Below are 24,043 nucleotides of genomic sequence, written 5' to 3'. Positions count from 1 at the left end.
TCACAAAAACGTTCGCAAAAAAGGAAAACTGTAATTGGTTGGAACCAAAGATAGATATAACTCCGTAATAGATTGATACAGTCTAAGGAAAAAACGTGCCTCGAAAATCACGAAAATTTGATTCTCGATCAGATGGCGCCACTAGTTTTGGCCAACTCTCGTATAGAGGGCGTTGACTGTCTCGTTTGTTATTTATAATTTAAACGCATACCAGTGAAAGAACATGGGTCAAAATCATATAAAAATAATTAATGCAAATAAAAAAATCATTTATCCATATTTAAATACATTTTATCGTATTTTTATGAATATTTATTTTTAGTTTTAAAGTGTGTCGACAGATGGCAGTGAATTTACTGGGGTTACAAAATTTACTATGACAGTACCGCTCTAGTATAAGTTACTTTATGGTTGGAACGAACATGTAAGTGAGGCCCACAGGGAGGCCCGGGAAAAGTTTGGATTGTGGAATTGGTATGGGAGACCGGAGTCAGGTTATTATTATGATGAGATGCAGAGAAGCCGAAGTATTTTTAAAGCGAAGCTAAAATGGTGTCAAAAACACGCTGACCAGATAAGAATGGATATCCTTGCATCTCATCATTCTAAGCGTGATTTTCGTGGGTTCTGGAAAGCCACGAGGAACCTAAACAGTAAACCTGGCCTTCCTGAGAGCATTGAGGGCATTATTGATCATAGGTGTATAGCCAGTTTATTTCAAAAACAGTTTACTGTAGCGTCACCCTTAAAGTTGACGTGTTCATTACTGGAGGATGAGTTGAGTGACCAGGAGATTAAAATTAGATTTACGGCTAAAGATGTTGCGACGGTATTAAAATCTATGTCGCGTGGAAAATCTCCTGGTCACGATGGCCTCAGTATTGAACACCTGAGGAATGCAGGCCCTCACTTGCCGAGGGTACTCGCTATGTTGTACAACCTCTGCATTAGTCACGCGTACTTACCCGAGGCAATGATGAGGACTGTGGTAGTACCAATTGTCAAGGATAAGGGTGGTGATGTCAGTGATAAAACCAATTACAGACCGATCTCGCTAGCGACAGTGGTAGCTAAAGTGCTGGACAGTCTTCTTGGTACACAATTGGACAAGTACCTTGATATACATCAAAATCAATTCGGCTTCAGGCCTGGACTCTCTACGGAAACTGCCATATTGTGTCTTAAGGAGACTGTCAGGCACTATACAGAGAGAGGCACGTGTATTTATGCATGCTTTCTTGATTTATCGAAGGCGTTTGACCTCGTCAACTACGACGTCCTCTGGCGGAAGTTAGAGAACACGAAAATGCCGGTTGAGCTTCGTAGAATGTTTGAATACTGGTACCTTAACCAGAGGAATGTAGTACGATGGTCGAGCGCTTATTCGGAGCCATACAGGTTGGAGTGTGGCGTGAGGCAGGAAGGGGTGACCTCGCCCAAGCTCTTTAACCTGTATATAAATGCACTTGTGGAGGAGCTCAGCAGCACTACTGTCGGATGCCACATTGGCGATACTTGTCTGAATAATATAAGCTATGCAGACGACATGGTGCTGCTGAGTGCCTCTCCTTGTGGCCTGGCGAAGCTAATAAGCATATGTGAGAGATATGCACTCAGTCACGGTTTGACGTATAATGTCAAAAAGAGTGAATGCATGGTCTTTCAAGTTAGAGGTAAAGAACTACCACCAGTGCCACCTATTAAGTTAAGCGGAACTCCACTGAATAGGGTGAACCGATTCAAATACCTTGGGCATGTAGTAACCTCTGACTTGAAAGATGATGCTGACATAGAAAGAGAACGGAGAGCGTTGTGTGTTAGAGCGAATATGGTGGCCCGCAGATTTGTTAGTTGCTCCATTGAGGTGAAAAAGATTCTTTTTAGAGCATTCTGTACTACCTTTTACACTGCAAGTCTGTGGGCGTGCTATACGCAAAAACAGTACAACGCTCTTCGTATACAATATAACAACGCCTTCAGGATGCTGATGGGACTACCTCGTTTTTGTAGTGCGTCGGGGATGTTCGCGGAGGCCAGGGTAGACTGTTTTTACGCTACAATGAGGAAACGCTGCACATCCCTGGTGCGCAGAGTGCGGGCTAGTTCCAGCGGCATCTTGAGGGCGTTTGCGGAGAGGTTTGATTGCCAGTACTTGAATCACTGTCAGATGATTCACGTGCTGGTGTCCAAGCCTTCCTAAGGCTCGACCGGGCATTATTATTTAGGTTAGATTTTAAGTAATATTTATGATTTTATTAATTAATTTAATTTTAATGTTAATTTTAACTGCTATAATTTTATAATTTTATTATTTAATGTAATGTCCCAATGTAATGTGATATGATCCTAAGTTGGTCGAAATAAATGATTTTATTTATTTATTTATTTATTTATAATTATAATTTTCGGCAATTTTGCTTTGGTGGAAAGCAAAGTTATTTAAAATTTTGCATTATTCTTCACAGCTCTTAGATGTGGTATTAGCGATTAAAAGTTCATTCATTCCGATTCTTGAGGATAATAATATCGTCAATCCATAAAGTAATTTCGTAGGATTCGATTTTCGGTTAATGGATCAAGTTATTAAGGTAAAACTAAGCCTTGTATGTTGTAAAAGCTTACGAGTTCAGCCTTCACGGCAGTGTTGGCCGAACGTTAATTGCAATTAACCATTAACCAGTATAAATTGAACCGTAAACCGTAACGGACGGTTACAGTTTACGGTTCAATTTGTACTGGTTAATGGTTAATTGCAATTAACGTACGGCCAACACTGCTTCACGGCTTCGTTGGGCCTCACGTACTGATGTACCGTGGGAAAGTTTCCAAAATTGCGAAATTTCCACATGGAAAAATTTAGGAAACTTTTCATTTTTTAATGAGAGATTCTCTTGTACACTGAAATTTTCATGTAATTTCCTAGAACTTTCCAAGTTTTCGGAAAATTTCCGCAACGCACTGAAGGCCTACTGCGGATAACGTACGAAGGTTTGCCACTCTGTCGCACTTGTAAATTCGTACGTAAGTGCGACAGAGAGGTTAAACTTCGTTCGTGGTTCGCGGTCCCTCTGTAGCCACTCGTTTTAGAGATGCTACTCGTCCATGATGCAAGTCCTAAGCATAATGTTGATGACGCGGTAGGGGTCCGCGTTGGCGGCAGGTCTCCGGTCTTCCAGGTACCCTTTCTTGTCCTCCGCCACCTGGCGAGGGATTCTGACGCTGCAGCTTCGGTTGGCGACACCTTCAACAAACATTCGAAGTAACGGACCAAACGTTATCACATCACAGACGATAATATTTCGGCAGTTACCGACAGATACGGCATCTGCCGATATCTTTTACGTACTGTGTGACAGAGCCCACATAAGTAGCTGTTAATTTTGGTATCTGCCGATATCTTATCGCAAGGCATCTGCTGATGCCTTAAGATGCCTTGCGATGTATCGGTCGGTCTATTTCGTCTCTCTCACAATTTAGGTGCTAGACAGATATATATTTTGGTATCGTTGCGTGTGTGGTGCTTAGCAATACTCGCAGATATATGTCGGTATCTGTCGGTATCTGTCGGTATCTGTCGGTATCTGTCGGTATCTGCCGATATCGGCAGATATATCATCGGTCTGTCTGTGACGAGCTCTAAAGTGAGACTACAAAAATTTGCAAAGTAGCCCATTTTTAGATGATAATACGGTTAGCAAAAACTAATATGAATAGTCTTGAGGCCTTTCTCTAGTAACTTCATCGATTCGAAACCTGGATAGGTATTAACATGAAACAAAATAATAACTAAATTCCCTTCTTCTTTATTTTAAAAGGATTTTTGAAAGTTCACTCAAGATCATTTTTTAGGATTCCGTACCCAAAGGGACCCTATTACTAAGACTCCGCTGTCCGTCTGTCTCTCCGTCTGTTCGTCTGTCTGTCACCAGGCTGTATCTCATGAACCGTGATAGCTAGACAGTTTAAATTTTCACGGATTACGTATTTCTGTTGCCGCTATAACAACAAATACTAAAAAGTACGGAACCCTCGGTGGGCGAGTCCGACTTGCACTTGTCCGGTTTTTTTCCAACCTGGCGATCATATAAAATATGTTTTGTGTAAACTTCAAAAACATGTATCATTGACACCAAATTATTACTTACAAATATTATACACGGTGACAAAAAAATAAGTGCATTCCCGTTGCCAGGGAGGTTTTGGGGTTATACTGAGCAACTATTACTATGGGACCAACCCCGCAATCACGAAAAAAATTTTGGCTGTTTTATACATTTTGGCTGGTCCGTTTTCTATGGGGGTAAATTTTTTTTCGGGATTCGGGGTTGGTCCCATAGTAAAAGTTGCTCAGTATAATCCCAAAACCTCCATGGCAACGGGAATGCACTTATTTTTAGCCACTATCACTAGTATTAGAGAAAAGTACCGATAATTTAATTTATCGGTACCTATATGAACTCTCTACCTGTAACGAAATTACTCTCACTGGAACCCGATGCCTGTTTAGAAAATTGGTCCAAGGTTGGTAAGTTGTCAGTGGAATTAATGAAGCAATGACTTCCCATTACTTCCGCTCTATCAATCACTTGACAACTTCCTTATTTGTAGTATTTTATGTAGGTACAGCCTTATTATTTTATATTTTACAATACCTATTACAAAGAAATCCGCAAAATATCGAGTAGCTTTGTTTGGAATATCCTATTGAAAGCAATAAAGAAAGTTGTTGCTGTTCATGCACCTAAGCCGTTATTATTATAATAAGTACCTAGGTTAGAATACCACAATAAAAGAATTCACAGTATAACCCGATACAGTGTTACTTTCTTCGTTGCCTTTGTTGCAAATGACCAGTGAAACAATGTTTTACTGGGAACATTTTTTATGTACATACCTACGTAAGTTATATAAGCTACACGCAATGAGCGTGATATTTACTCTGAAGTTGTATTTCTGTAGCATGGTTGGACAATAATAAAAACAATATGAATCTGCTTTAAGTCATTAGGTACACTACAATGTACGCAATGGAATATCTAATGGTGTTCACAATCAATAACTTTCCTTGATCCTTGACGAATAGGTACAATATACTTTTGTAGTTAAGTTTGAATAATGCACACCATTCATCATAACTAAATATGGCACATGGTGTCAGGCAATTTTTCATTCTTTCTAAATCGAATGCAAGCATTTCGTTAGCAGCCGTTGTGTCTCATATCGCATTCAATGCCTATACAGCCGTCGTGATTTTCGATATTTCAATTAAACTTATTGGCCGGGTGTCAGCGCCAGCGCCGCCGTATCCGCAACTTTGACGGCGCTGTCAAATAATGAACGAGACAAATTAACCTTAAAAATATTTACTACATTGCAGTTCATAGTATGCTAAATTTACTCGTTAGCATAAATCTACTGAAAAAAGTAAACATTTTCTGTCAACGCCAAATAAGTTACTTAGGGGTGAAATGACATGTTTTATTTTTAATTATAAAAATTAAACGTTTTAGTTTTATTACCCACAGTACAATATTTTTTAGCTTGTGACATTTTTTTCAACAAACATTCGAAATTACTAATTGTTATGCCAGCAAGGTCTGTCAGTTGTTCATCATTTTTTAGGCCATCTGTCATAGATATAACAATGTACTTCGACGCCTAATTAATATCTTAATACACTTAGATATTACTGGTAACTCACTCTTAAAAGAGTATTTTTGAAAATACTCTAAGTTGTACTCTGATTTGAACTTTAGAAATTGTTACACATTGATGTGTAACAATTTCTAAAGTTCAAATCATAATTATTCATCTACTCGGAACTAACTCGTTGTAGATACTTATAGGTATCGGGTGTCGCTAAAACTAACGCCAAGACTTAGGGCTTATAGAACCCTCCTACCTACCTATAAGATTAAGCAAATTTGAGTCGCTTTAACTTCAAACTCGGACAAATCCAACTGTCATTTAGCGACTGGTTTAAAAAAAAGGCAATAGGGTTGATATTTCCTAAGAGGGTCTAATGGATTAATCCGAGGTTGAAGTTAAGCGACATATTTACGCTTAATGAAAATCTGATAATTTTTGAGATATCGGCACTTTTATAACCATTTCATTAAGTGTAAATTTGCTTAATCTTGTAGTCTATCAGCTGTCCTACATATAAGCCCTTTAAGTCTTGGCGTTGCCTTTAGGGACATAATGGAATGGGATATGGGTTCAAGGTTCAATAGACAGTTTCACTCAAACGATCTTTGAGCCATGTTGATGACGGATTTGAATTGCTCACTTCTACAACCTCACATCTCACTTTGCATAGTTTTACATTTTGAACGGTAGAACGTAGGGAATAAGTTTCTTTTGGGGATGGCGAGTAATTATGGGACCATTCTGATTGACCTATCATGCAATCGTAGCTAAGGAATCAGCCACCATTGAAAGTTGAATAGTGAAATGTAGAGCTTTTGATGTCTAAATAACTACTATAAAAGGTATTTTACAAATTGTGACACGTTATCGGATCAAAACCAATGGAATATTTTGTTAAATGCTTGGTTAAGCCCTTATTTGCCAGCCAGACCCAAAAAACAATCGTGAGGATTAAAATTTAGAATTGTATTTCGGTTAACTATATCCTGTAGTACATTCGTTTTAGTTATCAGACATATCTGTCAAGTCATTGTTTACATGTTCATTTAAGGACCTTGTATAAGTACAAATATTTTTGATGGTGTGACTAGTTCACAAGAAGTACACAGTAGTGTCCAAACGGTGTTATTCCAAAATGGTTGATTGAATGGAAATTCAATGTGGAATTAATTTACTAAGTGTTGATATCATTCGTACCACAGGTACTTTTTTGTTTATACCAGGACAAATATTAGAGTAATAGGTACCAAGAGTATAAGGCACACCTAACTAAAACGCCTTCATCCTTGCCTATATAATCTACTGGATATCGTTAGTCACAAATCTATTAGGTATGTTTAATCCACTCCGCAAAATTAAGCTACCTACTAACGAAGGTAAGTAATGATAAGTTTTAATTAAACAAAATAAAACTTTAACAAATACGGCCTACTTTATTACACTCTGTTTAAAGACGCAGAAAAAACTATTTTTCCTGTGCTTTCGTTAGCAAACGGCTCGGCTTTGTACAACATTTTAATTAGTAGGTAAAGGAGGTAGGTAGGTAGGTAGGTAGGTAGGTATTAGGAGGTTTGTTTTAGGTACTTTTTGATATGAGCACATCAAGGGGCCTAGTCAAGTGCCAATCGTTTATAGAGAACAGCAATCGAAACATAAATAACATACTTCCTCGTAACTGTCAGTCATCCCGATATATTTTTAGTTTGAGATTGGCATTTACCGATATTGTCATCTTAACTGCCTCAGGTTCTAAAAGAGCATTCCATGAAATTTTCTAGCGTAGTCCTGTAGGGGTACAAATACCCTTAAAAAACCCTTATCATCGCACGGGTTACACAAAACCATAACAAATTATACACCTACTCTTACTCTATTGTTACTCTATTGTTAGGTGAAAACCACATGAAAATCCGTTCAGTAGTTTTCAAGTTTATTGTGAACATACATACACATAGACAGACGCGGCGGGCGACTAATTTATAAGGTGTAGTGATAATTGTTAGCCTTATACATATTAAGGGTACCCTTTTAGCATATAAGCGTGCTAATTTAAACCATTTACCTTGTTCATAAAGCACACATTACTTCGCATTCGATAGCGAAAGACCATCTAGACTTAGAGTCTGTTCGGAAAGAAAAGTCGTGGAATATATTGGGTCCCATACATTCCACGAATCTTCTCTTTCCGCACAGACTCTACTACTATACACTCGGAATGAGGGCTAACGCGTATGAATTCGCCGCTAGGGGCGCTAGTGTAGATGGTGGTCTTTTCCATAGTTCGAAATGTCACTTGTCACTTCAATTACTGACAGCTGTTTTTTAGTCTTTTGGACCACCATCAACAGAGGCGCCAACTGGTGAGCAAAAAAACGATAGCCCTCATTGTCAGTGTCTATTTTACTAGAGATTGAAAAAGGTTTTATATATGTATAAATGTCAATCAATACACTGGCCACTTACATAAGTTGGCTAAAATATCAAGGGAGTTTTATAAAAAGCGCTAAATTGTTAGGGTACAAAAGCGCTTTATTGTTTGGTCAGTTTTTTGGTCAGGGATAGTCAAATGAATGGGCTAGCTTTTCGACCTGGAAAGTTTTTTCTGGGTTACAGTCTTAAAGGGACGCTCATTTCAAGTTTTTTATCAAGGAAAGGGTTGTCCGGTCCGTAATTTAAATAAAATCAAGTTCCAAAAGCAAATTCAAAAGCACAAAAATTACCCTTGGGTCCTGCCTGGGTCTTACGAGATTATAACTTATAACGCTACAGGGACAGCACTGCACGTGGAAAACACTGTTGACTTTACAGTTTAGATTTAGATTTATTTATTGCATAATATTAAATTACAATATAAATTATTTTACACTAATCTATACGAACATATAACAATAAAGGGAAGCGTTGTCCGTTACCTGCAGCATTTAATATGCAAGTTGCCGACGAGCATTTTCATCGCCGTTGTGAGCACCGTTCTTTTTAATTTGCACTAAATTAAAGCCAACGTAACAAAATAACTTTCCGGGATTAAAAACATTGAAAAATATATTAATCTTCAATAAATGGCGGTCCAAGTTGATAACCTCTATATGTATTATAATTATTTTGTATTCCTTTTTATTTTTTGCATTTTATTTGTAAATTTGTGCAAATTGACATATAATAATTTATTACTATGTAATAAAGGAAATCATATAAAGTCAAACTGACAGCTTTTACCATGCAACAACAGCTTTCGACATTATTATAGTCCGACAAAAAATTGTAGAAAATAAATGAGGGCGCCACTTCCTACGTAACTGTCACATTTTTGACGAAAAATTAAAAATGGCAACAATTTAGTACGGCATTTTTTTAGTAACACTACTATTCTATGTCGCACTATAAGTGCGAGAGATAAGGAGAGTAACATTATCTCGATTCGTCGACCTTCGAAACAAAAGAAATGCATCTCTGTTCCATTCCAATTGAATATGGTTTAAATTTCATCGAACTGAAGAAGTACTATAGTTAGGATTAGGACCTTGGGCCTTAGGAGGATAATCATACAACGGCTATGTAAAAAGGGAAAGAGTCTAGTTACCTGCAGTGAAGTCTTTGATATGAGAGATATTATGCTTCCCAGTGAGCCGCTTGACGTTGTCGGCGCCATTGTTGGCATCGTACTCGTTGATGTGCACGCCGTGTCGTCGCGACATCTTATCGATCGCGCGCTCGATCACCCTACAACACGTTATGGAAAATATTTTTGCATTGGTGGAGTATGGTTCTTAACAATAACTAACATGCGAGCCTGTAACATACAGTGGGTAGCAGAAGTATGCTACTTCTAGGAGTAGCTAAGTAAAACCAGAAATGCCACTTTTGACACCTGACAAATCTGTGCATTGCAAATCAATAACAAGAAATTGCTCAACAGCTTTATTGCTAAGATTAAAGAGAATAAGAGAGAGAACGTGTTGATCATTTTGAACTCCACGCTCGCTTAGCCATTTCTGCTGCTGATTGTACGTCATTATAAGCCGCAGTGCAACTTTTGTGTACAAGTACTACAGGTAAGTATTATACACAGTCGAGTTCAAAAATATGTATCGGTAGGTACCGACATTTCTTCATCTTAATCCATTGCAATAAGGTGAACAAATGAATACATATTTATGAACTCGACTGTACTTACTGTTTCACTCTGCTAACAAGCAAATAGAACAGCGTACACCCAATTTGCATCACACGAGGTGTCAATAATGAAACACGATGAGTTATTATTACGGTGTATCGATGCATTTTAAGAGTTGTTTAACTGACGCTGTAAGGTCCTCGTATCGATTTAAATTGGCTTTCCTTTGTACGGTAGGTAAGTGCCCCAACTTAAGACCAACGTCGCCATACTAGCTGTAGGTAATATAGATAAGTGAAGACTTATGTGAGGGCACTAACTGTACCATGCAGCCATTTTTATTGAGTTTGTTATGGAAAAATATAAAAGCAACAGAAGACGAAAATGATAATAGAGGAACGATTGCCAGTTAACCATTGTTAAAAAAAACCATGAAATAAATCTATGAAAAACGGATTATATCGCGTATATTGCATTTATACCCAATTTTTTTTTTTTTTTTTTATAATTTTATTTATTTATTTAGTCAGCCGTTGACCACGAACGCTGGTTCGAAACGTCGGGATGTAGTATAAATTCAATATACGCGATATAATCCGTTTTTCATAGTTTTATTTCATGAGTAACTATCGCGGTAACCGAATACTATATTATTAAGAAAACACATCGTTAAAATTGTTTTAAACGAAAATTAATTACTCACATTAAATTAAAGTGAAAACCGCATTATTAATATATGAAAAGTTAAAATTAGGGTTGATGGTAGGTTAAAAGCTGGTAAGCAAATATTGACTCTGCTACAATCAAGTATCAAAGTTGCACATCGCGGTCAATTTACGTACTCATTTATAATTTTCATGTTCACATTTCGTGATTTATGTCTTACACTCCATTGATTTCGGTTCAATTTGTGTTAAAACCGGTTATTTCAGTTAATTTTATGACTTAACGATGGAGTTAAATTACACAGGCGAATTATAGATGAAAATATATGATAGTTTTTTGGGACAGCAATGACGCACTTAGGTACTTAGTGTATTTTGATTTTAGATTAGCCAAATGGAGCTTTGTTTGTTCTAAAACCGAATAATTACACACCGACCTATACACACTGCAACTTTTTACAGCGATACGAACGCGCGTTATGTTGCCGCGCCATTGCATCGCGAGACTGGCAGTATCGCTAATAGGTAAAAGTTATGCACCAAAACTGAGAAAGAAAAAATCGCAGGGTGAAGAGGGCCTTACGTATATACTTACGTAGGCTAAAATTTAATAATCGTGTAGTCAGACTTCAGAATAAGAAAATTTTACAATGCGCGCAAAATGTGTCACAGTCCCTACCTATCAACAACATTTTGTTGATCGTGTTTAGCAGTCTACAATATGCGTTGCAGTCAGGTACGAATCGAAGCAGCCAGCAAGCAAGGTGTAACGTGCCCTATAATATCCATACCTACACATTTTTTGGTAGAAAAGTATCAGGAGGCGGCTTAATGGGCACGGGCTACCATTACCACTAAGCCGTTCTCCTTGCCCAGCTGTGCTAGGATACAATACGCCATACAGACGTCTTGACCTAAACTCACAGGTATGCCGTCTTCCTACCGAATGTCCTTAAAGGAAAAGTATCAGGAAAGCCGTCGCTCTGCCAATAGAGCACAGGCTACGGGTCGAAGTACGCCGTACACCTCGGGTAGCCACGTCAGGATATAACGTGCCGTGTTTAAGTTGTCGGCACCGGGCGAGTGTCCTGACGACCAGACAATATATCCTTAACTCACAATATGCCGTCTTCTTCCCGCATATCCTTGGTGGAAAAGTAACAGAAGGTGCCGTTGCCAGGCCAGTCGGGCACGGGCTGGGGGTCGAAGCAGGCCACTGTGCCGTACTCCTCTGCCAGCCGCGCCAAAATGTAACGCGCCATCCATAGGTCGTCGGCCGAACAGATGCCAGGACTTGGCCCAACCTGTGGTATTAGCATCGATATGAAAAAGAAATTCTTAAGCTGATATCCAGAAACTAGTAATAAATAGATGTGTATGAATTGCCCTCGAACCGCTTGTGATTGTACAGGAACCCCGCTTGCCCACATTCCCGCGCAATCGAGCTTGGTGCACGACGCTTCCTCAGTTGGAAAACTCTCAACTCATGCAACTCGAGTGGGCAGAAAGTCGGAAATACATCGGTTAATCCGTTTTTAAAGTTATATAGGAAAACTTATTTTCTCGACAAACAAATCCGCACAGCCGTTCTGTTTTGAAATTATTTATTCTATTACGGGAAATAATATTAAAGACATCTCATCATCTACACACTCCTGTTCATAAGCGTTTGTGAAAAAACCGTTGAATTGTTTGACTCGTTTGTTTTGTTTGTCAGAAAGAGATAGAATTTAACAGAGGTTTGTATATAACCAGCTGTCATTAAGTTTTATGAATAAGGTTAAAGTTAACGAAATTACTGAAACAAGTCTAGAATATTTACAGCGACCTGAATTAGCTCACTGTAGTAGTAATAAGAACTCAGCAGTATTAAATAAAGATTGCAGTATTTTGAATGTGAATAACGAGACCATAAAGCATTCCAATGGCAATAAAACGCGGCTTAGCCCATTTGCTTTGTTTGTGCAAAAGCTCCCGCCATCTGTATTTCGATAGATATAGCAAAGTAATAAAGAGGTAGGTACTGTAATCGTAATTCTTTACATAATTATTTTAAAATAAGGATACGGAATACGGACAATTAACAATTGATAATTATTTCAACCTGCTATTGCCTCTAGTCGTGAAATCGGCAAAGTGACTAGTTTTCTCTCACCAAATAATTTTTGTCTAAATTGGACTTAGGGCCGATTTACTCATTGATAAGGGTTAAGTGCGAGTTCATACATTTGCTACTAAACGCAAGTATTAGCAACATCAGCGAAACATACATTTACTACTAAATGCAAGTAACAAATGTATGAACTCGAACTTAACACTAATCTATGTGTAAATTGGGCCTTAGGTACTAACCTAAAATTTTATTGGCCAAGTGCAAATAATATCGCATATCTCTCAGCACAGCGTGTTTTTTTAAAGTAATTTAAAAAATCAATGTTTGTCTATATAAACATGTCTATAGTAATTTTATCAACATTGTTTGTTAAATTTGTATTTCACTGTCACGGCAAAATACCCCCTCTTGCGCGGCACTTCCTTATTGTCAAAACATTTTAGACACGATTTACTGAAACGAGCATACAATTTGTCCCCAAGTTACACCTCTCCGACAATCTGAAAAACGCGAAGCCATTTTCTTTACTTCGCGCCAACAAGTGCGTAATGGCTGGGCTCCAAGAAGCTTAGAATGTTCATTTGCCATTTTCTTACCTACACATTAATTGCAGGAGAAACATATTTTCATTCATACCTGGAAATTCCACTGAGATGGAGTCGTGCCGGGATTTATACCGTTCAAACTGACGCCAGCATAGAGACAACATCTGTTGACAGTTATATTATAGTTAGTGAAATAATGGCGCAGTTTGGGTCTAGGTTATTAATTCTGAGCCAGCGCGGCCTGTCAAGAACACTCCACAAGCCTAATCGTATGCTACACGAGTAGCAATTTGTTATAAACACTAGTAATTAACTAAGTGTGATTTAAGTTGATAGGGTAGGACGGGGACGTTTGAAACACTTTATGTTTAACTGCCTGTAACTAATTTATTTTTACAGTTATTTATTTAGTTTTTAAATAAAATGTGTTTTAAAAGCCTATCGCCCGAGGTTACGTAATGATAGGGAATTAAAGAGAATGTGGAAGTGTGGTTCAATTGATCCCATAGGTGTGTTAATTGAAACACTATTCGGCCAAATGGAATATAATTTGTTATTTCTAATCTTTTTTAAATAACTTTCACGGTATTCAATGTTACAAACGTCCCCGTCCTACCCTACTGATCGCCGGAGTTCGCTTTTGACAACCTAATCCTAACCTAACCTAAGCTAACCTGATCCCAATAATGAACACAAGCACTGACACAGATTTTTCTAAAAGCGACTACCTAAGATAAGATAAGATGTTTATTTGTGGGATGGGATGTTATTAAAGTTCAATTAATTTTGTTGATTCTTTCAGGCACAAAGGCAAAATTATCACTATGAGGGATCTCTACCAGCTACCCTACTCTATTTTACTATCTCTTAATAAAACAGAAGGTTGATATCGTTGTTGATGAGGATACATTTGAGAAGTATGTCGACATAATAATTATTCTATGCGTACTTATTTATTTAGTATTCTAGGCGTCTTCTATTCTCATTCTTACCTACATAACTATATGTTAAAATGCACAATTACCAATAGTAGAACATTTTTTTGTGATAATTTTATATAATAATACGATTTTCTTAGAAAGTTCAGACAAGCTTTGTAGATTCGGCAACAACGTTCAGAGTTAAATGGCGACGCAAATGTGTAGCATGGAGGAATTTAACTCAAATGACACATGTAATGGACTTGGCGTGTAATTCCTGATGCTGTAACGTCGATAATTTTCACGCGAAATCGGCCAGTAACTGGGTAACAAGTTGATATATGATTTAATATTATGTACAACCTTTGATTTAACTTGCCCTGTTAGTATGTATGTACTTATGTGCTTATGTTAGTTAGTGCGGGACAAATCTTAGAAGCAAAGTTTGACCCACGAACAAAACGAAATTTTTGCCAAACGCATAATTTAATCAGAATAGTATTTATTTACAAAGTGGGTGGTTTCTCATTTCGAATGGCTCAATACGAGTACAGTCTATAGGAATTACTGAATTAATTCAATCTAACCTCATATGGCCTAATGGCTAGGATACCTAGCTTTCACACCATGTAAATATCTGTGGTTTCCCATTTCGAATGGCTCAATACAGTCTAGTGGTGAATCGCTGAATTTATTCAATTTAACCCCGTATGGTCTAGAGGCTAGGATACCTAGCTTTCACTCCATGTAAGTAGGTATCCAATTTTCATCTTAGATAAAATTAAGTTAAGGCGCATTGGAGTAACTTCAAATGCGGGATAATTTTGAGGGTAAATTGTTTATTGTTTTTTATTTAAGTTTATAATTGTACACTGCGGCACAAATTGGGAGACAGTAATAATTATACATTGGGTACAAACGTACTATTTACATAACAATAATATATTACTACTTACAGGCATCTCTCGCTTATCATTCTCTTACACTCAATCATCAATCGTCCGGTAAATATCTACTAAACAAGGAGAACTTTTTACTGTAGCAGCAGTAAGGAAGATGCCTTAGTAAGCTTTGCAGTAGCGTCAGTGTTGCTAAAGTATGAAGTGCTTGTGGTTTTATAGATATTTACCATTGTCAACATTACCCCACTTTCGAAGTTTTCCAATGCAATACCAAGCTTACTTCACAATCGAATGATCCCAGCATGAAACCTTGTCGAATTGATAAATAATGAGACATATATTAAATACATGGTAACCTACAAACAAAATTTCATTATTCCATATACGTATGAGGAACGTTGAGTTTCATTGACATTTGGTTGCTAACTTTTCAAGGTAATCTAAAGTTCTCTGTTGAAGCTTAACCATAATGAAATATTATAGTTTGTCTCAAAGCCATAACTTGGATATTGCGCGCAAAATGAGCACGTGCTAGTAGTTAATAAGACCTCATAGTTACGTTTATGTGCGGTCGGGTTCTGGTTACAATTTGGTCGATCATCTCTAGCAATGAGGTAGAATTAAAGGATAATAACTGCAGCATAATACAACAAAGAACAATATTTTCAGCCACGTGTAACCATTGTCTGAAAGATCATGTATAGTAAATAAAAGTAGACCAAAGAATTCGCCAGTGGCCGGATTCGCTTTCACGGCTAAAGCCATAACCCAGTCACGGCGGCACCCGTTAACCGTACTCTTAGGGCAAAATTAATTTTAGTAAGCAACTTTTCAATACCTGTAGAATGCTTCCATGAGGTCTCTGGCCACGATTCTGTTGGCACCTATAGCGCAGTAGTAGGGGCCGGGCGGGGAGGGAAAGCCGCCGGGCGGCCAGCCCAGTGGCCGGTTGTCTGTCGTCGTAAGGAAAAATTCCTGGTTGAAACCGAACCAAGGTTCTTCTACGTCGGTCTTCTCGCACGACAACATGCACGCTTTGCGACGATTTGATGCTGCATGTAAAAAAAAGATGTTAAATGATTTCAGCTACATACTTTTATTTGACAATTATCGAGTAGATTTTTTTTAAATTATATTTATATTTTTTTTTTGTGTTTGTAATTTAATGTTTAAGGTTACTTGTTTTTCAGATGGAGTCTAATACAAATTTATACTAAAAATTACAATTTATCCAGTATTTTGAATCATGAATTCATGACCATTTGAGTCTTAGGACAACTTTAATAATCTATAGTAGAACTAAATTATTAATATTACTCCGCTAATTATTGTTGCAGTTGTTAATTGTGTATATTGCTGTCCAACTCCCATCCCCACTTGAAAATATAATTATGCTATACTGTAAATATTAACTTTGTGCCATAATTACTCTTAGCACAATCGAAATAGGACAAACCTCGAAATCTCTTGGAGTCCTGAAATTTAGTATGTATGTTAATTAAAGGCCCCTTTTTCATGTCATTGTTGTTGCAGTCAAGTAAAATCTTGATATTGGGGTAGATCGTGTACAAATATATAGACAAAAGTGAATTTCCTATTCTTCCAAGGTTCATATTAAGAGAATGTCCCTTGGAAAAGTCTAAGCGCTATATTTAGATTCAGCAAGTATTTTCTATAAGAATAGTAAAGTTTTCTGCAAAGACATGTAGGGCTTTTTTGTGTAAAATTTAATATGCTTTAATGTTGCCTTACACCATATTCTCACAGAACACGTAGATTCAGAGTAAAACGCGAATTTCTCCAGGGAGGTACACATTTTCCAAGATGGCTGCGGTTCCTCGAGGTCCCCAAATGTCAAATGGCGTGGACATACAAAAGAGGCCTTTAATTAACATACATACCAAAATTTCAGGACTGCTGCTGCAAGATTCTGGGAGAGGTAGGAGTGGCTTGGCTCCCGAATCTATTCAACGGCATAATAGTTTCAGGCAAAATCCCGGACTCCTGGAGACACAGCTACCTCCTACCAATCTACAAAAACAAAGGGGATGTCGAATCTTGCGAAAACTACAGAGGAACAGTTGCCTCGCACACTAAAAATATAGGCTTTAAAATGCACTCAAAGAATTGATTACGGTCACACCCAATCAATTTGGATTTACAAAGGGAAAAAGAACTATGGATGCTCTGTTCACACGTTGAGAATTTTGACAGAAAAATACAGAGCTCTTAAGAAAAACTTGTTTATTGCATTTCTAGATCTAGAAAAGGCTTTTTTATAGAGTTCCGCGTCGGCTAGTATGCCAAGCCTCAAGAAGCCAAAACGTGCCTGAATTTTATATAAGCCTAATAAAAGAAATGTGACGTCAAGTCGTGAAGTCAAAACTTTAATTCGTAGTCCAGCAGGCACCAGCATGGGTTTGCTGTTATGGACATACAAGAGACAGTGCCATGATGTCTGTTGTACACGGACGACATTGTTTTGGTAGCAAAATTACTCGAAGCTTTACAACAAGCGACTAACAGGTGGAGACATGCACTTGAGGAAAATGGTTTAAGAATCACTAGAACAAAGTCAGAATATATGAGGTTCCTATTCGGAAGCCCATGCGACTCAACACTTTCCACAGAATCCTTCAAAGACTGTCAGAGAAAATCCCAGCTGACCCGTGTGACAGAGCCGAATTGCGGAAAAATATTCGGAGCGCCGACCCCAAATGAAATGGAAAAAGGCACGGAGAAAGAAGACACCGAAATATCAGGACTGTCCAAGAGATTTCAAGGCAAGCTAAAGATAGCACAATCAAAATAGGACAAATCCTATTTCGATTGTGCTATCTTTAGTGTTACAGTACATCTGGTGCTACATTACGAGTATTACGACACCGGTGCTATAATAAACACATTACGTAACTACGTCGAAAATTTAAAGGCCCATATGTACGAGCCCCAATGCAAATGAGCTCGCCTAGTAGGAAAAAAATGTATTAACCTAACTTCAACCTAAAATTTCAGGATGACTTGGATGTTTAGTAGAACAGGTTACTTAAAAACAATATAGATTATACTAAATCATATTTTATTTATCAAATGAGAAAAAATTAAACCTTTCCTCAGAGATAAAAAAACATTATATTACCAAATGTAATATGCGCAGAAACGTCCGTCTTCAGTGTATCAGATGCAGAATAGAACGTCTACCACTTAGTGGCGTCACCGTTTGCATCTAAAACGGCTTTAATTCTGAGCGGCATTGTATCTACCAACTCTCTACACTCTTCAGGTGTTACTTCATTCCAGACACTGGTAAGTTTCTCTTTAAGATCAACTTTTGATCTAGAAGGATCTTTTCGCAACTTTTTCTTAAAATTCAAATACAAATACAAATGCATTTATTTCATTACTTTTTACAGCTGCATAATGATGTAAAGTTGTTAGGTCTTTACATTATGGTGTGCAATTAAATGACGCGACGGTTGTTAGATTGTTCCCAGGTTTATTGACAAACACCAATTAGAAAAACAAAGATTATATTGGGATGACAGATACGACGAAAAGTCATAATTTCTATAGGTAAACTAAGTTTATAGGTATTGGCGTTTTCAATAAAACGTTTGTCATTTGGTTAGGCCCCTGAACAGGTCTTTGGAACTAACCTGTGGGCTGGTAATCGTGCTGGTAAGTGTCCGCGAGCACCATAATGTGACTGCCGCGGCGGAAGGGATCGTGGTAGATTCTCTGCGGGAAGATGAACGTGTCGGCGTTGTCGGCGGATGCCTGCCCGGTGTTACTGCCGTCAAAGTACCATATCGGTAGGTCTGTGAATCATTTAATAATTTAAAATTACATTTGGCATATGTGACTTGAAAGGAGATCGTGCAACCTGTCGTGCGCGGCGTGTTATCGCGAACCTTGTTAGAATGCACGAAGGTTGATACTGGGCTGTAGTGAAGGTTGATATAGGGCGCATCAGTTAACGTCATTGGCGGTCAAAGGTTTCAACCTTTCGAAACCTGTCGGCTCCCTGGGGAGCCGGCTATATGTAACCTATTATATGTCGCCATATTATATGTTATTGTATGTTTCCATATTTGTCCGGGTCTCGAAAGGTTATAGGTACATGTATATTAAACTGTCAAACGAATGGCAGTGGTTTAAATGTAAATCATTCCTATATTCGAATTACAGGTTTTAGGCAGGGAAACAATTATAATAAGACTCGTCCATACTGACCACAAAGCAGTACCTAACATACCTTTTCAGCTAGGAGGCACAGACGGTTCACAAATAGAATGCAGACCCATTTTCCGTGCTCCTCACATTCCGCTGCACCAGATTTTTTTACAACTCGACAATACTGAAGAAAACAAAGGGTTTCTTGTCTCGTTGCTGCTGCGGCCACGGCTTGAGTTGAATAAACAATTAAGCAAGGCGCTTTAGTCTTTTTATTACATACTACCTGAGAGACCAAGCTTTGCTCGGAAAACATTAAAAAATTCAAAAATGCACGTTTTCCTAGAGACAACACATAGCTAAATCGATTTTTCGCCCCTGATAACCCCCACATAGCAAATTTCATCGAAATCGTTAAAGCCGTTTCCGAGATCCCCGAAATATACAAGAATTGCTCGTTTAGAGGCAGAGGAAGACCGAGACGTGCGTTTTTGGACCAAGCCAAGGAGAAAATCAACGTAGTGACGTATCAGGAGCTCAAAACAGTGGCAGAAAGAAGAACGGAGTGGCGGTTACTCCACCGACAAGAGCCAGGCTCTTAAGAGTCATGATGATGCTCGTTTAAAAGGTATAAGATAAGATGAATATTATATCTTACTCTACTTATAGGTTACTTTACAATTTAATACTTTTGTATATGATTAAAATATTTAATTTGATTTATTTAATAGCCGTATAAAATATTATTACACAATTTTCAAGCGTGGCTGAATGCCGGATCTGTTATGAAATAGTTATTTGTTTCACTCCCTGGAGTGAGGGAGTGAAACAAAGTAACTTGTTCGAGCTGCTGAGGTGAAAAACATTGTGTAATGATAGTTCAATACATATAAAGCGGCATCAGTAGGACAGGTATTGAGACTAATAAGCTTCAAGCGTCGCTGAAGCGTCGTATAAACTGAAGCTTATAATACTGTTCCTTTATATGACCTTTTGGTGTTTTGGGAACGTAGCCAAAAGTCCTGTCTTTGGATCGAAGGTCGATGCCGCTGCTGTCCACCCAAACATAGGAAGCCAAGATACTTTCACATGGGACTTCCAAGTCCTCGTACTTTCGCATCCCCGCCTTATTCAGCGCTATTGGAACCGCGTTCATCTTGATACCTAGAATAGCCAAAATATTAATAGAAAATAGAAACTACAAATAAACACAAACACAAATAAATAATAATACCTACAAGTAAATAGTAGTAATAGTACAAATAAATCGTTACGACACAAATATTTACTTGAAACAAAGCTTGTCAGAGTGAGATTAAGTTTTGATTGAGATACGCTATTTATTTCAGGCACTTTAGGCCGCTTATAAAGAAAATTGTTTGGCGACAAAAACCTCAATACCTTTCCCTTAACATAAAACATTATTACTATTATTAGTATATTTTATTGTTCATTACATATTCAGGGAAAAACACAACAAATACCCGTTGTTTGCTCGCACGGTATGAGGGTTTTTCCAGAATCTGCTGGTAATCATAGATACATATATATGTATATGAGTTATATAACATATAATAATTAGTATAATAATTAATAACATATTGTTATATTTCTCAAGCTTCATTCTTCAGATATAAAAACCAGGTAGTCCTTTAACCTACTAGGCAACTCATCGCATGTTTAAAGTAGGTAGCAAAAACTTTAACTCAAACAGGTCTATCCCTGCTTTTCCACCTAGTCTTGATGGGGCGCGCGGCTTGCCGCCATTGCACATTCTTTATTCTTGCGAGGCAACGAACGCACGTAAAATCATAATTTTGTTTCAAAGTAATCATAGATACATACATATGTATATGAATTATATAACATATAATAATTAATAATATATAGTAATTTGTGTATCTGTATAAAGATCTGAATATTGGTCGTCATCGTCAGATACCTACTGTGCATGCAATACAGATTGCATTCAATGATATCGTATATCTATATTGCTTTTATTTTGCAAAGAATAAGAAGTCTTCTGTTTTAAGAGAAAAAATAAAATTCGTTTCATGACTTTATTTTTCTTAAGTTTATTTATAAAACCAGCCACTGAAAAATTAAGAAATTATCTCTAACGCCACATTATAAATTTCGTTGTTCATCCTAGTGTAATTAAGAAAACAGTACAATTAGCATTAATCATTGAGTATAATAAGAGTGGAGCAGCACTGTAGTAAAAATAAAATATTTTTATATTTTTAAATCTAAAAATCAAAATTCGTTTATTTTTAACAGGTTTTCTTTTCCAAGGTGTCGAATCCTCCTTATAAGTTTGACACTTCGGAATTCGGACTTGAGAAAAATAATTTTTGGTAGTCTGGGCTCCATGCACAATGGACAGATCAATTGTTGGTTGGCAGAGCCTATATCGGACAAAGCAATCACCACCACCACCACTTCATTGACCTCTCCCTTGAGTAGGGAACTATGATAGCACCCATGAGGCTGACATGTTCACCTAGAGTGTCCAAAGCCTCCATAAAAACCCAAAAAAAAAAAAAAAAAGTTTGACACTTGATGTGTTAGGAAGTAGGTACTTATTCGCTCTTACATACAAAGGTAGTGTACACCATGTATTACATCGCAAGAATGATGCTATGTTACGGAACAAAATTATATGGGTACGGGCAAGATACACATAAGGTCAATGTGGGGAAGACCTAACCTAGCGTCTACCTTTCTGACTGTCTGTGTCTGAGCGAACTTGCTGTATGACTTGGAGGATATAACCAAATGGAGACGCCTTGTGTGTAATATAACAGTCTGCCGATTTTTGCGGGGGAGGGGAACATCAAATGTATACGTAACGTAAAAATAGCCATGTCAGATAAACGTCAGTCCATACAATGTATCCATTGGTCATGGAGTTACGACGCCTGTTAATGGCTACTCCGTTTGGTTATATCCTCCAAGCCGTATGACGGTCATCCCGAATGACGTATTGTCTTTCGTATGCCTTGTCCCGTATACGTCTCACACAATTTGGACTGTAATTTACAATTTCAAGGTCATTTAGTTCAGTAGCAAATTTTCACAAGGGCATAAGGAAGGTTTAAGTAGCCTGTTTAAACATAAATAACTCTAAAAGATTTCATTTCAAGCTTCTTTTGAAGCTTGTTTTTTAGGATAATCATTCTTTTGACACTGAAATGAATATTTAAACGTGTTTCGTAAATATGCACATTCCTGGGTAAAAATCCAATCTTGTAACATTTTTACGGGAAACTCGATTTTAATTCTAATTTACAAATAGAACTGCCTTTACTATATTGCCCTGCCGTAAATTTTTCTAGGTGTCAGAAAATAATTGCCTATCATACCTATATTATATTTGAAGGCTCTTGTCAAAGTTAACTTTAAAGAAAAGTGTTTTTGATCTTTACTGTGATATCTAAGAAAGAAATCCTTTTTTTTTTCAGTCTTCGTTGACTTAAAATACATCAAATTTACAGAAGACGACATACGACTTGAGCGGCATTCAGATTAAACAAACGAGAAACATTGAGAAAAATATAGTTATGTACCTATCAATATCAAATATAAATAAATATATTTTAAAATCGGAACTGCTCCCTGTAAATACATAAATAAGCATAAGAACCCTTCTTTGATGGAAAGCCATATTTTATTAAACAAGTTAAATTAAATAAATTAAAATATATGTCGGGGATAATTGGGGGCGCGTGGTGGCCTATAGCGGTGGCGGTAGTGGGCGCAGTACATCGATGTATGCCTACACAGCTAAATAGTATGCTACAACTGCTACCAGTGTATGAAATAATACTACGGACTCATCAACCTAGTGCCTATTATACTTTCGTACTAAATAATAAAAATAACTAGTCACACTAGCAACGGAAATCGATTTAATTTAAAATAAAAGAATTACAATTAAACGTTCAAATCTTTATTCAAGTAGGTGGGTATATTACAATGCGATTATGAACGTCAAACAAAGCTATTCCGGTTCCAACCGTACACCTCTTGACCCGAGAAGATTTAACCCTATATGGGACCGGCAACAAACTCGGCGGGACACATCTTTTCAAAACAACACTTATTTTCTAATTTTTACAATAGTAAACCTCTAATGACTCATGAGAAATCAAATTAACACTCGGGATAAAACACTTAGCTAAATGATTAAATAATGTTGGAATCTATAAGCTTTCAAAATAATCCTTCAGGTATAAGCCTTCAGGAACGAGTGAGTTTAGGCACGAGGTTGGCTAACGTCCGATATCTAGCACGGTCCGATCGAGAATCTTCGAATGAATGCCGCGGAGCGGCGGAGCCTAATCGCTCCCACCAAAATGAATGTAGGCCAACTTGCTTGACCAGTTACCAACAAAACTGCCAACTCGTACCTAACTTCACGCAAGCTAAACCACTTGACGTTCCGAAGCCTGTACCTAATCTTATTTCAACAAGAATGCCAATAGATGGCGTTACTCTCTACATAACTCGATAAATTACATTATCAACTAAGTAATACACACAACACTGCTAATCGATTGTATACAGGCGTCTAAAACTGAAATGTAACGCTGCAATGTGTCCTTCTGGAGGCACGCTCCGACATATATATATATATATATATATATATATATATATATATATAAGGGGCCCACTGATTACCAGTCCGCCGGACGATATCGGCCTGTCAGTTGTTCGGAACTGTCAAATTTTTGTTCTAACTGACAGGCTGATATCGTCCGGCGGACTGGTAATGGGTGGGCCCCTTTAAATACTCGCAGATTGCTCGGTGCAAATGCTGAAACATTTTGCTATTGAGTTACACAACATAAACCCCAATTAGTACAGCCAACAGAAACAGCTATTGTAACATACAAATCCTTTTCCATTCATGATTTCAAGGCAAATAGAAACAAATCTCGCTATTTTCATTCTTAGCTA

The 24,043-nt window shown here is 37.5% G+C and overlaps 1 protein-coding gene across 1 annotated transcript; it reads right to left on the bottom strand.

The window, feature by feature from the left end:
* Positions 1-3,045: 3,045 nt before the first annotated feature.
* On the bottom strand, positions 3,046-20,242 carry LOC134742985 (glutamine synthetase 2 cytoplasmic-like). Its single transcript, XM_063676240.1, has 7 exons — positions 20,072-20,242; positions 18,565-18,726; positions 15,747-15,960; positions 13,178-13,250; positions 11,548-11,732; positions 9,230-9,369; positions 3,046-3,241 (listed from the first exon to the last, which is right to left on the bottom strand). The coding sequence occupies exons 1-7, from the start codon at positions 20,235-20,237 to the stop codon at positions 3,093-3,095; spliced, it is 1,089 nt and encodes a 362-aa protein (XP_063532310.1). The 5' UTR covers positions 20,238-20,242; the 3' UTR covers positions 3,046-3,092.
* Between the last annotated feature and the right edge of the window lie 3,801 nt (positions 20,243-24,043).

The sequence above is a fragment of the Cydia strobilella genome, chromosome 7, assembly GCF_947568885.1.
Source record: "Cydia strobilella chromosome 7, ilCydStro3.1, whole genome shotgun sequence".
NCBI lineage: Eukaryota > Metazoa > Arthropoda > Insecta > Lepidoptera > Tortricidae > Cydia > Cydia strobilella.
Note: the sequence above shows the minus strand (reverse complement) of the source record. Positions and strands in the feature narration are given on the sequence as shown.

Coding starts and splice junctions, on each gene's coding strand:
- LOC134742985 (XM_063676240.1), bottom strand. CDS start 20,237: ATGAACGCGGTTCCAATAGCGCTGAATAAGGCGGGGATGCGAAAGTAC. Junction 18,727..20,071: donor CGTTCCCAAAACACCAAAAG/GTCATATAAAGG, acceptor AATGATTCACAG/ACCTACCGATATGGTACTTT. Junction 11,733..13,177: donor CATCTCAGTGGAATTTCCAG/GTATGAATGAAA, acceptor CTAATACCACAG/GTTGGGCCAAGTCCTGGCAT.